Genomic DNA, 15,000 nt, shown 5'->3' on the forward strand with positions numbered 1-15,000 from the left:
AGTATTGAGTTTTAAAAAAAAGTAAAGGTCTTGCCTTACATTAATAATGCAATAGTATTTTATTTCCATGAATGTATTATATTACTTGGCTTTCTGTATAAAGTAAGTTATTTGAAAATATAGAAGTTTGCGAAAAGTGCATTCATTTGTCAGTGAGATAAGTATATTTGTACTGTAAGTAATTGTAAGAACGGTATTTGCATGTACAATTATCACCCCAATGTTGTGTGACTAGTATAGAAATTCAGGAAAGAGATTATATATTAGACCAGTGTAAAACCAATATTAGATCACATAGTCCTATCAGATTAGATTTTCTGCATAATCTCCTCAGATATTTCTAGGACTGTTGACAGAATTTTAGTAGGGTAGGCAACGGAAGGAAAGTGTTACAGGCTTTACAGTAAATAAGAAGATTCCTTTTGGGATATGGGCAACTTTATAATTATTTGACAATATTGCTGTTGATACCTTATTTCAACCATTTGTCACAAACAAAAAAATCCAAATAGGTTATATAGATTTAGCTTTGTTTACTTTCTAAATATGAATTTAACTTATTTGAGGGTGTGTTGAATGAATTGGGTTAATCTTTATGGTATGGATACATTGAGGTAGGGTAAATTGTAGATGATACTCTTCTAGAGGCCAAAATAGTTGCAGTTATTAGTACAAGAAATAATCAGCAGATATAAACAGTAATTCCATAAATAAAGGATAAATTTTCTGGAAAGTGCCACTCACATTCTAGTCCACATAGTACTCCCGAGTTTTAGCTTGATTTTGCCGTGCATAGTGAGGTGAAGACAGTGTTTTCTGGGGGAGAGCCCCCTATCAACCCTCCTGTTGGGCAATATCTGAAGGGCATCCCAAGAGACAACAATGTAGATTGTTGAATACAGTGAAGTGGAGTTGGGGACTTATCTTTGTCAAGTGCATCCATACTGTAAAGAATTACCAATGAATTGAAGTAAAATATAGTTTTATGTATATATGAAGTGAGGGGGAATATTATAAATTTTCATTAAAAGTTGCATGTCACTGGCACCAACAACTAGATATTGACTGGACCAAAGAAAGTCCATATGCCTTTACTACTTATTAGGGCCAGCATCTGCATAATAGCAGGTTTCTGTTGGCAAAAAAAAGGAGAGAATATATGTCATATATGTCAAATTTATACCAATTTTATGTATCATAGGTTAAGTAAAATTATGATTTAAAGATCATACTTTCCTTTCAATCAATGGAGATAATACCGATGCAGGTTCTTAGCAGCATCAGTCCTTCCTTTCTAATCATGGGGGTTCCTCATAGCGAGCCACCAGGTAGGCTCTTGGCCTATCTCTAACTCCTCGTGCCAGGTCTGGTCAATCTGTGCAAGCCATGATTTTCTAGTTCCCACAGGCCTCCTCCACCCAGGGTTGTCTTGGGAAGAGACAACCTGATAGACAGCGTTACCCACAGGGAAATGAGCTAGGAGCTTGTATAACCTGAGTTAGTGGTCCCTGATTGTGCAGGTAACAGGTCCTATACTAGTCTAACAGTGTAGTCATCGGTTGGACACATTGGTCCTGCCAGCTGAACCCTATGATCTGGTGCAAGGATTTGTTGAAAAAGGCATCAAGACACTACTCCAAGGCACAAGATAGCATCAAGATTTTGCCTCCCTTATCAGGTTTTGAAGAAGACAAGTAACTTGGTCCTTCTACACAAGTACCAGCATTTCCAAATACTCTTGTTTATAGAGTTTATGGCACCTGCTTTCAGGCCAGTCTGTCTACTAACTTCTTGGTCTGACAACCCAGAGTCATGGACTACACTACCAAGGTATCTAAAGCTTTCAGTGACTTTGATGTCCACTCCGCAAGCATTTATCAATAGAACAGCTTCTTATAACATGTCACCAAAATCCTGGATCTTGGTCTAGATCTTTAAACCCAAAGGCTTGGCCTCCTTGCTAAATGCATCAAGAGCTGCCACTAGAGATTCCAGGGAGTAAGAAAAAATAGCAAGATCAGTGAACTTGATTTTGCTTAGATTGCTTCATAAATGCCTTCTTGAGCACAATGTAGGCTGTGAGCAGCCCACAACCAAACTCATGAAGGCATTCCACAATGATTCAGTATGTCCAGATTGCACCGGTCTCTGGTGCGTTAGTAGATGGTCTTCGGGAACCGTATCAGGAAAATATAGGCAAGAACTTTGCCTGTAGGCTGAGCATTGTGATGCCACAGTAGTTGCAGTTCCAATGATCTCCTTTCCCCTTCCAGAGAGGGATGACCATACCCCTCAGCAGGTCAGACTATCAGACTACCAGATGGCAGCCAGGACAGCATGCAAGCCCCACACCATAGGTTCACCAGTAGTCTTTAATAGTTTGGCAGGTATACTGCATATGCTGTTGCTCTGCCACTCCTCAGCTTAGAGATCACCTCTTTAATTTCAGTCAGGGTAGGAGGTCCTTTGCTGATGGTGGATCTGGCACAGGGATTGCTACACCACTTGTATCCAACCAGCTGATAGAGGAGTGATCTGATACAGCTGCTCAAAATACTTTGCCCAACACACTCAAGCCCCAACATGATCTGAGATGAGCTGTCCATCCACTAAGTGGATTACAGTCATCTGTAAGGAGGGCTTAGAGTTCAGCTTTTTCAGGGCATGGTAGGCAGGGTGAAGGAGATTCCTGATATGCTGAAGCTAGATTCCTGATATACTGTTCCTTGTCGCTTCTCAATAGTGTCCGAGTCAGGTGCAGGTGCACTAATGAACATCAAAAATCCCAAACACCATTCAGTAAAGCCATGTGATACACATCTGGCTTCTAGCATCTCCTAGAAGATGAAATTCTGCCTTGATCTAGGGCATTTGTGAATGGAGTAATGAGCACTTGAAGGCATCCCACAGAGCTATAGGGTCCATCAGGTGTTCAAGTAGTACCAATTGATCAGAATAGCTGCACTGAACCCTCAGGCACACTCCTTCCCCCTCACTCTGTCCAGATGAAACACCCTAGGGTGGACACTAGAAGGACAGGGGATTTTGAAATGGCCCTGAAGGGTTGCCACAACCAGTCTAATGGTGTACACAGAACTCGGCACTCCAGTAAACCCTGCAGTTCTGGTGGATTCTCCTGTGAGTGCTAACAAAGATGTGGTCAATCTCCTTGGCCACTGTATCCGTATTACTACACCATGTCAAGTGATGTCGGTTAGAGCACTGATACCAGGAGCCAGAAATCCTCAATCTATGGTACATACCTTTGAATCAGATTAATGTTAGTTAATGTTATTACCTTGTAGGTCAGGCAGGGAAGTCACTCCCATACATATGGTGCATACCTTTGAATCAGATTAATGTTAATTAACCCATAATTGACGGGTAGCATTCATAGAGGCCGGGGCCTCGCTGCCGGGGGCTTATATCGTCGCCCGAGCATGCGCGACCACTCATGCCAAATACCAGCATCCCATGCCGTTTCTTCGTAATACTACGAAGATATGTTGTATTTTCAATTTTCATTATTTTTTACAGTCTCTACTTGCCAAACTTCATGATAAATCGAGACTGAAGGGTATTTTTGTTGTTATATAGACTCCATAGTTGATCATTATTCGGTCTATAGTCCGAATAAAATAAGCAATGTGGAGTTGAAATTGTCGGTTTGTTGCATTTTTTTTGTTTGTTGCATGGCAAAAATGAGAAAGTGTTAGAACCGACTTAATCACACTTTCACTGGCAAAAAAATAATCTTTTGCCGTGATTGTAACAAAAAAAAACTCATGGCATGTCCATGCATACTCTATGGCATGTGCGTACGTGCCCCCGGCAGATGGTCCCGACATGTCATGGCATGTACGTACATGCCACCCGTCGGCAATGGGTTAATGTTATTACCTTGTAGGTCAGGCAGGGAAGTCACTCCCATACATATAACTAATGTTACTTGGGTCAGTGTATGCTAATTTAGGTATGTTAGTGTACAGTTCATTTTTGTTTCTTTTCATTTCATAAGTCTGTCCACCAGAAGTGGTACTAATCAAGGACTATTATCATAATTGATCATACTGTAACATCTTTGTAACTGTTATAAAGAAAAAATGAAATATTTAAACACAACTATTAATGAATTGTAAAATTACATAGAATATTGAGTAGATAGTTCTTATGTAGGGATATCCATCTGGATTTATATGTATATGTATTTATCTGTATATTTATATCAGAAAAGAGTGTGTGTGTGTGTGTGTGTGTGTGTGTGTGTGTGTGTGTGTGTGTGTGTGTGTGTAAGGTGTGTGTAAGGTGTGTGTAAGGTGTGTGTAAGGTGTGTGTGTGTGTGTGTGTAAGGTGTGTGTAAGGTGTGTGTAAAGTGTGTGTGTAAGGTGTGTGTGTGTGTGTGTGTGTGTGTGTGTTTGTGTGTGTGTGTGTGTGTGTGTGTGTGTGTGTGTATGTGTGTGTGTGTGTTTATGTGTATGTGTGCGTGCGTGTGTGTGTGCACGTGTGTGTAAGGTGTGTCTGTAATTCAGGATGGGCAGATAATAAGAGTGTTATGTTATTATTCAGATGTTCTTTTATATTGCAAATCCATAATTACAAATATATATATCTTACAAACACACAAAACAAAGTATCAGTAGGATGATAATATATATAGGTTGAAAATAGTAATTAGACCACATATAATATATAATATAAATATAATATATATTGTGATTTTTGAGATAAAAGATATATCTGCTCAGAGAAAGTGAACAGGAAGAGACTAGAAATATGAAAAGTTCAAGAGGGGTTATAGAACTGGTTTACACTCTTTGGAAATCAGCAGGTGAGAATATGAGGGTATAAGTATTTAGTATTGTCCTGAAATTTTATTACAATGATTATAAATGGTTCTGAATTATTAATTTGATAGTGAATGTAATTGGTAATTTGTAGTGTTGTAACATACAAATTGCATATTTAGTCACATTTCCTTAATCAAAGCTTATTCATAATTAAACTTATACTGAAAATGGTATGGCTGAATAAAGTGATGAATTAGATCATTTCAAGGGAAAAGAAAACATAGCGTAGAACACATAACAGACATCTCTTTCAGATTACTCTACCATCTGTAAACCTTTTTAGCCAGAGCACTAGACCCAAGGCATTTTGAGTTTGAGAAAGACTTGACTTTCCATCTGTCAGTAAAATCGGCATGGCTGCTGATTATCTTGTAAATTTTGCCACACTTGGAATGTAGCTGTATATGTGTTCCTTTGATCATTATGAGGGTTTATCTTTGGTTCATCTTTATGGTATGGGTTGCTGTGCTGACTGAGGTGAAGACAACGTTTTCTGGGGGGGGGGGGGGGGTTGTTGGGACTCATCAACCCACTCCTTGGTCAGTTGGGCACACCCAGTCACAGCAACTTAGATTACTGAATAACTTTTGGGAGATTAGTCTGTGGCAAGTGCATCATATTGTAAGGAATTATCTTGTCATTTTCCTCGTGTTACTGTGTTCGTATTCGCTTACTGATCAAATGCTTCACTCTTATACTTGCAGATTGGACATTTATCGCAAAGTGCCAAAAGACTTGACTCAGCCTACCATAACAGGAGCCATAATTAGTGTAACATGTATGACCTTTATGCTTCTACTTTTCACATCAGAGCTCCTCCACTTCCTCTCTGGAGAAATGTAAGTACGCCTATTCAAAAAGGTACTACTGGCCTTTTTGATGTGAAGTATATTTTTATGGGAATTATAATCATGGTAATGTTTTATGACTATTATTATTATCATTATTAAGGTTTCTCTTTATTTTTATTTTTGGTACCAATGGTGATATTCATATATCATGTACACACACACACACACACACACACACACACACACACACACACACACACACACACACACAGAGTACATACACACACAGAGTACATACACACACAGAGTACACACACACACAGAGTACACACACACACACAGAGTACGCACACACACAGACAGAGTACACACACACACAGAGTACACACACACACACACAGAGTACACACACACACAAACAGCAAACACACACACACACAACCACACACACACACAGAGCACACACACACACCACGAGTACACAACACACACACAGAGTACACACACGACACACAACACACACACACACACACCCACACACACACCCCCACACACACACACACACACACACACACACAACACAACACAACACACACCACACACACACAACAACACACACACACAAGTACACACACACCACACAAACACACAACACACACACACACACAACACAGAGTACACACACACACACACAACACAACACACCCACACACACAGATACACACACCAACACACACACACACCACACCACACACACACACACACAACACACACACACAAGCCACACCACGCACACACACCCACACACACCACACACACACAACACACAACCAACACCACACGAACACACACACACACACACAACACACAGAGTACACACACACACCACACACACACACGAGTACACAACCAACACACACACACAGTACACACACAACACACACACACAACACAAACACACACACCACACACCACACACACACACACAACACACACAACACACACACACACACACAGAGTACACACACACACACACACACACACACAGACACACACACACACACACACACACACCCACACACACCAACACACACCACACCCCACAACACACAACAAGTACACACACACACACACACACAGAGTACACACACACACACACACACACAGAGTACACACACACACACACACACAGAGTACACACACACACACACACACACACACACACACACACACACACACACACACACTCCTCTCTCTCTCTCTCTCTCTCTCTCTCTCTCTCTCTCTCTCTCTCTCTCTCTCTCTCTCTCTCTCTCTCTCATTCTTACTTTCTCTCTCTCTTTCTCTCTCACTCTCACTCTCACTCTCACTCTCACTTACTCTCACCCACTCACTCACCCACTCACTCACTCGCCCGTTATCATATCTATTATGAAATATTTCACAAGTCATGAGTGTGTGTTTATTCTTCTAGTGTCTCCGAGCTGTATGTAGATAACCCAGGCGAGTCAACAGAGAGAATACCAGTCTACATTAAAATATCTTTACCACGGCTGAAGTGTGATTGTAAGTTGTTTTTTCTGAGTGTGCAAAGACATTAAGAAACCTTCTTTTGTTGCACTAGTGGCCTGGTACTGGTAACAATGCATAGCTTTGTATAATACTCAGTATAATCTCTGTATGATATTGCACAAAAGTTGCCACAGTCTTGGAGCATAAATCATCAGCATTCTTATCAGACTTATCAGCTAAGCACAAATCAGTTGCTTTTGCCTTGGGTGTTATGCTTTGCCTTTGATGAGATCATATATACTTGCATGTTTTTTTACAAGTGCACTTTTATTATTATAGTGATAGTAAGAATAAGAATAAGAATCATTGTTATTAATGATACACCACATGATGAATTCCAGCAAAGTAAACACTCAACTCGGCCATGAATGTGACACTGTTAATGTAAGCGTTATGCACATGATGTTAGCTCTTACCTCTGCAATATGCCTGATGCATAGGCATGTGGCTGTATGTATTGCACTATTGTCAGATACTGATGTGTATAAAAGAAAAGTTATCTTCTAGCCATTTAATTCATATTTTAACATATTTGATGATATAATAGCACTAAATGTGACATAGAAGCTGTAAATGTAGCATGAGAACTAATTTTAATATAGTGCTAAAAATTGCATAAGGATGCTGGATGAATGATACCAACTGCTGATACCATGGTTATGCATACAACCAAGCTTGATATATGTTATTTTGACAAGTCTGTTTTTAGAAGCTTCAGGGATACCAGGAAATTTGTTATATTTGTTTCCAAGAATTATTTTATTTGAGTAAACTGGAAATACTGCTTTCTTGTGATTATTTTGTAATGATTATTGTAAGTGTAGTTTATTTACAAATCTATTACTTTCTTGATCACAGATATTGGTTTGGACATTCAGGATGACCTTGGCCGCCATGAAGTAGGCTTTGTTGAGAACACCGTCAAGACTCCCATTGGTGAAGATGGTTGCATGTTTGAGGCAAACTTCCTTGTGAACAAAGTACCAGGTAAGGGAGAGATGATATTGGTTAGATTTTTTTTTGTTCAGAGTATATGTAAATGTAACTGCTGGCAAATAAATGCCTAACAGTGCTTCACCAGGCATTAAGAAAAGCAATACTTTTGGCAGGAGATCCTTATCCCATGTTTTTGATAGACTTATTAATGCTAGGTTTGAATGATACAGAGAATTTTAATTTGTTTACTTTATTGCACAAAGTCTAGGTAAATACTTCAAAAGGTGGAATATTGTTAAATTTACCCATTACTTTATAATTTTAAAAAAAAAAAAAAAAAAAAAAAAAAAAAAAGAATTCTCAATCAATTTAATGCATTCAGTTTAATATTGTTGAAAAATACCTATGAAAGTTGGGATGAAGAAGGGGAGTATAGCTGGATTTCGTAGTCAGATCAATGTTCCAATGTTTTGTTTGCCATGAATGTCTGGTTGACAATGCCAGGAAGACGTAAAGAGGACTCGTATTGTACCAACTGTGGGATTGTCTGCCACTTCTTTTTTTTTATGCTATGACCCTCAGTACTATACTTATGTTAGATCTTTAGATGTTTAAGATGTGCAGTGTATCATATAAACAATTTGACTTAAACTGTCCTTTCACTTTATTTGCTGAGACTATAAAAAGCAGTTTTTTTTGCTCGGTAATTTTTCTGCCACTTTTATTTTTATTTATTAGGGATCCTGAAGACCCTTTTCCATTTCATGTTTTTTTTATTTGAACTAATTATAGGATTCATATTGTTTTGGAATGGCAAATAGATATGGAAATATAATTACTTTATTATTCAACAGGAAATTTCCATGTCTCCACACACTCTGCGGATGAACAGCCAAAGGACATTGACTTTGCGCATGTTATACATGAAGTTCGCTTTGGGAGCAAGATTGACAATCCAGATGTTCCTGGTACCTTCAATCCTCTGCTTGGGCGTGCTAAGATTGATGGCAATTGTGAGTTACTAGCAACTTACAAGGTCTATATTCTGTAAATTATTGACATCAAAGATGGCTCTGATGAAATGTTTAAACATGTTACTAGTGTATAGAATAATGTTTTTTCTTGTCAAATTACAGCACTGGAGTCTCATGATTATGTGATGAAAGTTGTTCCAACCATCTATGAGAGTTCCAGTGGAAACCAAGTCATTGCATACCAGTACACTTATGCCTACAGGGTAAGAAAAAAATATTTTTAGTAGAAATATGTGTGAATATGCATGTATGTTTTTTCATTATGAGATTATTGGTACCTATCTTTGTCACCTTCTTATCATGTATAATTTTTGATTCTGAGTACTCCATGATTATAGTTGTCTTTGTATTTCCACATTTCAGAGTTATGTTTCATTCAGCCATGGTGGTCGTGTGGTACCTGCTGTGTGGTTTAGATACGACTTAACGCCAATTACTGTTAAATATCATTTCAAGAGACCACCCTTCTATTCATTTATTACCACTGTGAGTATTATATTTTGGCTTATTTTAAGTGTAGGCAAAAGTAATGTAGTATTTTTTTCTTTCTTTCTTTATTTTTTTCTGATATGAATTTAGAGAAAATAAATTTAGTAATCATAGTTTACATAGCAGTTTTTACATTATACTTAATATTTGCTTTCAGGTCTGTGCAATTGTTGGGGGTACATTCACTGTTGCCGGCATCATTGACTCCTTTATCTTCACTGCTGCCGAGATATTCAAAAAAATTGAAATAGGAAAACAGAGCTGAATATCCAAATATGAAGAGAGTTTTGCAGGGAAGGATTGCCATTCCCTCTTATCTGAAAAATGATCTTCCTCTTAATTGTTTCACTTCATAACATTGTATGGCTTCCTCCTGTTTATTCTCATATGTCTGTGATTCTTTGTTACTATTGATGGTTTGCAAAAGAATTTTAGTGTGTTCAAATTTGACCATGGTTGGGAACTTCAGGGTTTCTTTTGGTTAGTCATTCAATTTTTCCAGGATTCAGGTCTTGCATTTCACTCCTCCACCTACAGGGCTTTGATTCCTTTTTATTTAACTGTGAAAATGTGTGTTTTAGGGGGTCGTGATTGTAGTGCTTTAAAGCTCATATGTTAAGCCAAAAATTGTTTTAACAATCTGAGTCAAAATAATTGATCAGCTTCAGTGGTCAGTACAATTGTGAAGCGCACTAAAAATGATTCTCACAATAATTTTATCATTGCAGCAAAACAAATTGTATTGTGTGGATGGCTCATATTTATAGTAGAAAAGTGAATGATTGTTTTTATATATATATATATATATATAATTGTTGTATCTTTGTTACAATTTGTGAGAAATTGTTTATATTTTAAAAGTGGAAGTAATTTTGGCTGTTTAATTTCAGTGAGTTTGACAGAGGCTCATCATATGTACATATGATATAATTTTATCCTTAGATAGCTAGTACAGAAACTGAATCAGACAGAAGGTCACCTTTTGTTTTGCAGTTAACCAATTATAGCTACTGATAATCTGAAAAAAAAAATACTAGTAGGAAAATCAATCTTAATTGTCTTGACACATCTGAGACTATTACTATTACCTCAACTTATATATCTGGCCAAATGCTTAAAATGAGATTGGTATTAAGTGATATGCTAATTTAATACAACCTATTTAGTCCAGATTTTGTATTAACGACTTAATGATCTTCAAAATGATAATACTAGTACTACTTATTTGATATTCTTATTTTATATTAACAATTAAGAATATGTACTATCAAATCCCAGAAGTATTCTTTTCTGAGGAAACATTCCACAAGTGATTTATGATCTGTGGTAAACTTACAGATATGACAGACACTTGGCAATTCTTTTTTTTCCCCCCGCCCATGTAAAATTCAATTATGCATGTTAGAATGCCATCAGTGTAAAGCTGTATTTTTATACTTATCATTCTGAGCATTCTGTTTTAATAAAAAATTGAATTCTACTTTTGATATTATTCTATCAACCTTTATACATGTGCCGAATGGGTTAATAATCCAGCAATGATGGGAGCTTTTGATACCTGTGGTTCCCATCATGTAACAAAGGGGGGGGGGGGGGACAGTAAATGGACAAATAAATAAATGATGTAAAGAGACAGAGAAAAGGGTGAAAAGAAAATATGAAGGAGTGAGAGAAAAATGAAAGATAGGGAATGAATAAGTACATTGAGGCATGAATATGTAAATGGATGAAAAATAAGAAAAATAGTGGTTATTTATGAGAAGAAAAATGTTGGTTATTTATGAGACTGTTTGCTTTTGAGAGTTGAAAACAATTTTGGTATGTGGACTAGTAAAATTCATACCCTTTTATTCCTGCATATATATATATATTGTCATTTTTAAAAATCTCAATGAATTTTTACATTTAATTTTGGCCCTAGTTATTGAAATGTTTTTTTTTTTCACTTTGATTTTAAACTTTTTTTCCAAAACACAATGACTATGAATATGGCTGTTACTGATTTGTTCTTAATCATGTTAAAAATATTTCCACACATTCAAATCATTTTTTAAAAGATAAATCAAGGGAGTAACATGCAGAAGGTGAAAAGTTTAACACTGGATACATAGGAACGTACGCTTTCAAATTCAGAATGCTACAGAAGTCAAAGTTATACCTTAATATGTATCAAGAATACATGCTACGTCATTAGATAGTCCTCACTCACTGCTGGGCAAGAAGAGGAAAACTAAGCATGACAGCATTATCGCTGTGTCAAGAATCGAGCACAATAGGACATTTCTAAAAGGAAATGAGATGCAAATAAAAATATATTTATACAAACAACCTTTATTGGCAGGGCATCTATTGCAGAAGTCCATGTCTTCTGTTGAACATTCCTACTTACAAGAGACTAGTGCATTACACTTTAAACAGTGCTAAAATGACTGCAATAATTATTTTCAGGTCTTCCAATATAAGATGCGAATAAAATGGACACAAACAATCATCAATTTTATGCAGTCACAAGTGTGGATTACACCACAAACTAGAACACATATAGTCAACATGAAACAATATAGAAAAAAAATAAATAAATATTCATAATTCTATGAGAGATCTAACAATACTATTTAACACTTCAATATTTTATTAACAAAATTGGCAGTTCACATTTATGGATAGCCTGTCATATTTCAGGTATAAAATTATTACTAATAAAACCATAAATAAACTAAACCACATCTAAGATGAGTATTTCACCATACTGCAACTCATAAAATTATAATTCACTTGCGTCTAAAATATGTATAATTTTTTCAATGAACCCAGTGGAGTGCATGTTTTAAAAGTCATTTCCAGAATACCCAACAGCCCAAACAACCACTAAAAAAAAATTAGAAAGTAGTAATCACATTTACAACTCAAATTACTGGCTCTTCATTGATGCAAGTTTCCGGCTTCTTGCTCGATTCTCTGTGCGGGCATGTGTGTATTCAAACCATAAGATGTTTGGAATTAAGGAAGTATCCCGAATCATCAATGTTTCACATACTTTCCTGAAAAGCAAAAACGATTAGAAGAAAGTAATGGGAAACATAGTTATCTTCTAACAATATCAAAATTTGATATCAGAATAAGACCAAGATAATATACTGTTTTAAATTAAAGAACATTGTTACCTACCATGAAGCGACTATGGGGAAAAGCGGTGTCAGCATCAGATGTGTAAGAGTAAACCAGCCCAAACCCAGGATAATTCCCACCAATGCTCCCCACAATACTTGTCCCCATGTGTGGTACAACAGATATACTCTGCAAGACAACAAAGAAAATCAGACTATAAAAAATTAAACCATATACATACTGATTACCTACACTGCAGACCCTTCAACTTTATGAGGTTTCCTCTGAAATTAATTTGTTTCATCCATGAAAAAATTGCATGTTTTTTTAAAAATATGGTTACAGCTTCACTTTCATGATTGGCATCACCAATGGTGGTGTCCATCAGTTAAATAGCTGTGTGATTGTCCTGTCCATCACTGCCTTTGAGACAAACAGACATAGAAAGATAATGGATACATAAGAAATGGATGCATCTAATCGAGGTATACAAAATACATTGTACCCTATTTTTAGCCCTTTATCCATTGGATCCTGGTGCCTTGCTGCACAGATGTGGCCCAAAATATGGGCATTAGGCTTACTTGAGTAGCAACTCCCATTTTCTAAGGTCAATATTTGTCATTTGATATGCTGTATGAAATTGGTAATAGACTGCCTGGACTAGGCTTCTATTTTACTGTGATAAAATACTACTTTTAGCAAACACAATAAAAACATGAAACATCCTGTGAGTTTCCAATATGAGTACTTCATATAAATGAACTAATACAGAAAGAACACTGTCCTATGGAAATACTAGCACCACTCATCATTCTCTAGGTATTTTTTAAATTGGATCCCCAAATATTAGCATGTAGCTTTGTGATATCTGTATTTTGAGTCATTACCTTTATACAGGTTTGTCACATCATGAGCAGTTAGGGATACAGTGTCTATAAAAATACAAATGAAAGCAATAAGACATCAAAGAAACAATTATATCACTGTTATTATTATTAACCCTTTGCCAACGGGCATGGCATGTACGTACATGCCATGCCCACTGTGAGTTTACTTGTTTAATTGTTTTTAAACATAGATGGCTACACTTGTACTAAGTCACCAATGAGCCAGTTACGAGTACTGCCTGTCTCGCCCGTTCTCCTTTTCATTGATTTACGAAAATATTTTACATTATCTTATTTTGCTGTTCAAGGAACTTCACCTCGATTGCCTACCTAGCCACTGGGTGGCCAAGCCAGCCCAAGTCAGTGCCAGGTAGATAGAGATGGTGACTCGATAAAAACACCGGGTGGAAGGCAATGGCAAACCACCGCTCTAAATTGCCAAGAAAAATCATGGGAGCCCATGATCATCAAGGCCGCGGTGGCCGAATGGTTAAGAGCGTCGGACTGTCGCGACGGCAATCTGAGTTCAAGGGTTCGAGTCGCGTTGTTCCCTTGGGCAAGGAACTTCACCTCGAATGCCTACCTAGCCACTGGGTGGCCAAGCCTGCCCAAGACAGTGCTGGTTCCAAGCCCGGATAAAATAGAGAGAATGATTACCTAAAAAAAAAAAGGTAACACCGGCACTCTCCGTGGAAAGGAACTGGGGACCCTACCACATACTCACTCCAAGAGCATCACAACATGAAAACTACAATTAAGTATACTGTGACCACGGCGGCTCAGACATGAACCTACCGTTAAAAGAAGAAGATTTTGCTGTTACTAATGTTTATAACATTATATTAATTCTAATGTTTACAATAAAAATAACAACATTGATATTCATAGCACTAGTAAACAATTTGTTTTTCCCGCCAATACAAGGAAAGGTGAAATCAGGTAAGGGCACAAGATCTACTAATTGACTCCTTTGTAGCTAAGCACTAGCAGAGCCATCTATGTGCAGAGACATTTCATAAAAATATAAAAAATGAGCACAGCATTTTCCCCATTTTTTATTAATTTTCTCCGTCGGCATTGGGTTAAATAAAAAATAACAATATTTAATACAACTGCATTCCAGCTACTTACCCTACTGCTAGTACAATTAATCCCCATTGGATCCAGATGATGTGACTGTCACATCATGAAAAAAATTTGAATGAAGGCTAAGTGACGGGAATATACCAACATGGAAAATTTTGTCTGCAGGCCGGGGTGACAGAAATGTGAATTAAATTAAAATTCAGCTAAGACTGGAGTGATAAGAATGATTAGTAAAGAGTGCAGAAAG

At 37.1% G+C, this 15,000-nt stretch overlaps 2 protein-coding genes across 2 annotated transcripts in view; one reads left to right on the forward strand and one right to left on the reverse strand.

The window, feature by feature from the left end:
* Nucleotides 1–11,149, forward strand: part of LOC119579519 (endoplasmic reticulum-Golgi intermediate compartment protein 1-like) — an 11,475-nt gene extending 326 nt beyond the window's left edge. The window contains exons 2-8 of the mRNA XM_037927388.1: nucleotides 5,552–5,686; nucleotides 7,113–7,204; nucleotides 8,069–8,197; nucleotides 9,001–9,159; nucleotides 9,283–9,383; nucleotides 9,544–9,666; nucleotides 9,827–11,149. Of these exons, the coding sequence (XP_037783316.1) occupies nucleotides 5,552–5,686; nucleotides 7,113–7,204; nucleotides 8,069–8,197; nucleotides 9,001–9,159; nucleotides 9,283–9,383; nucleotides 9,544–9,666; nucleotides 9,827–9,934 (847 nt within the window). The 3' untranslated portion in view covers nucleotides 9,935–11,149. The remainder of the gene's footprint in view (nucleotides 1–5,551; nucleotides 5,687–7,112; nucleotides 7,205–8,068; nucleotides 8,198–9,000; nucleotides 9,160–9,282; nucleotides 9,384–9,543; nucleotides 9,667–9,826) is intronic.
* Nucleotides 11,150–11,984: 835 nt separating this feature from the next.
* Nucleotides 11,985–15,000, reverse strand: part of LOC119579520 (dolichyldiphosphatase 1-like) — a 13,322-nt gene continuing 10,306 nt past the window's right edge. The window contains exons 5-6 of the mRNA XM_037927389.1: nucleotides 12,838–12,966; nucleotides 11,985–12,710 (exon numbers count right to left, since the gene is read on the reverse strand). Coding sequence (XP_037783317.1) covers nucleotides 12,581–12,710; nucleotides 12,838–12,966 — 259 coding nt within the window. The 3' untranslated portion in view covers nucleotides 11,985–12,580. The remainder of the gene's footprint in view (nucleotides 12,711–12,837; nucleotides 12,967–15,000) is intronic.

Source organism: Penaeus monodon, chromosome 12, assembly GCF_015228065.2.
Source record: "Penaeus monodon isolate SGIC_2016 chromosome 12, NSTDA_Pmon_1, whole genome shotgun sequence".
NCBI lineage: Eukaryota > Metazoa > Arthropoda > Malacostraca > Decapoda > Penaeidae > Penaeus > Penaeus monodon.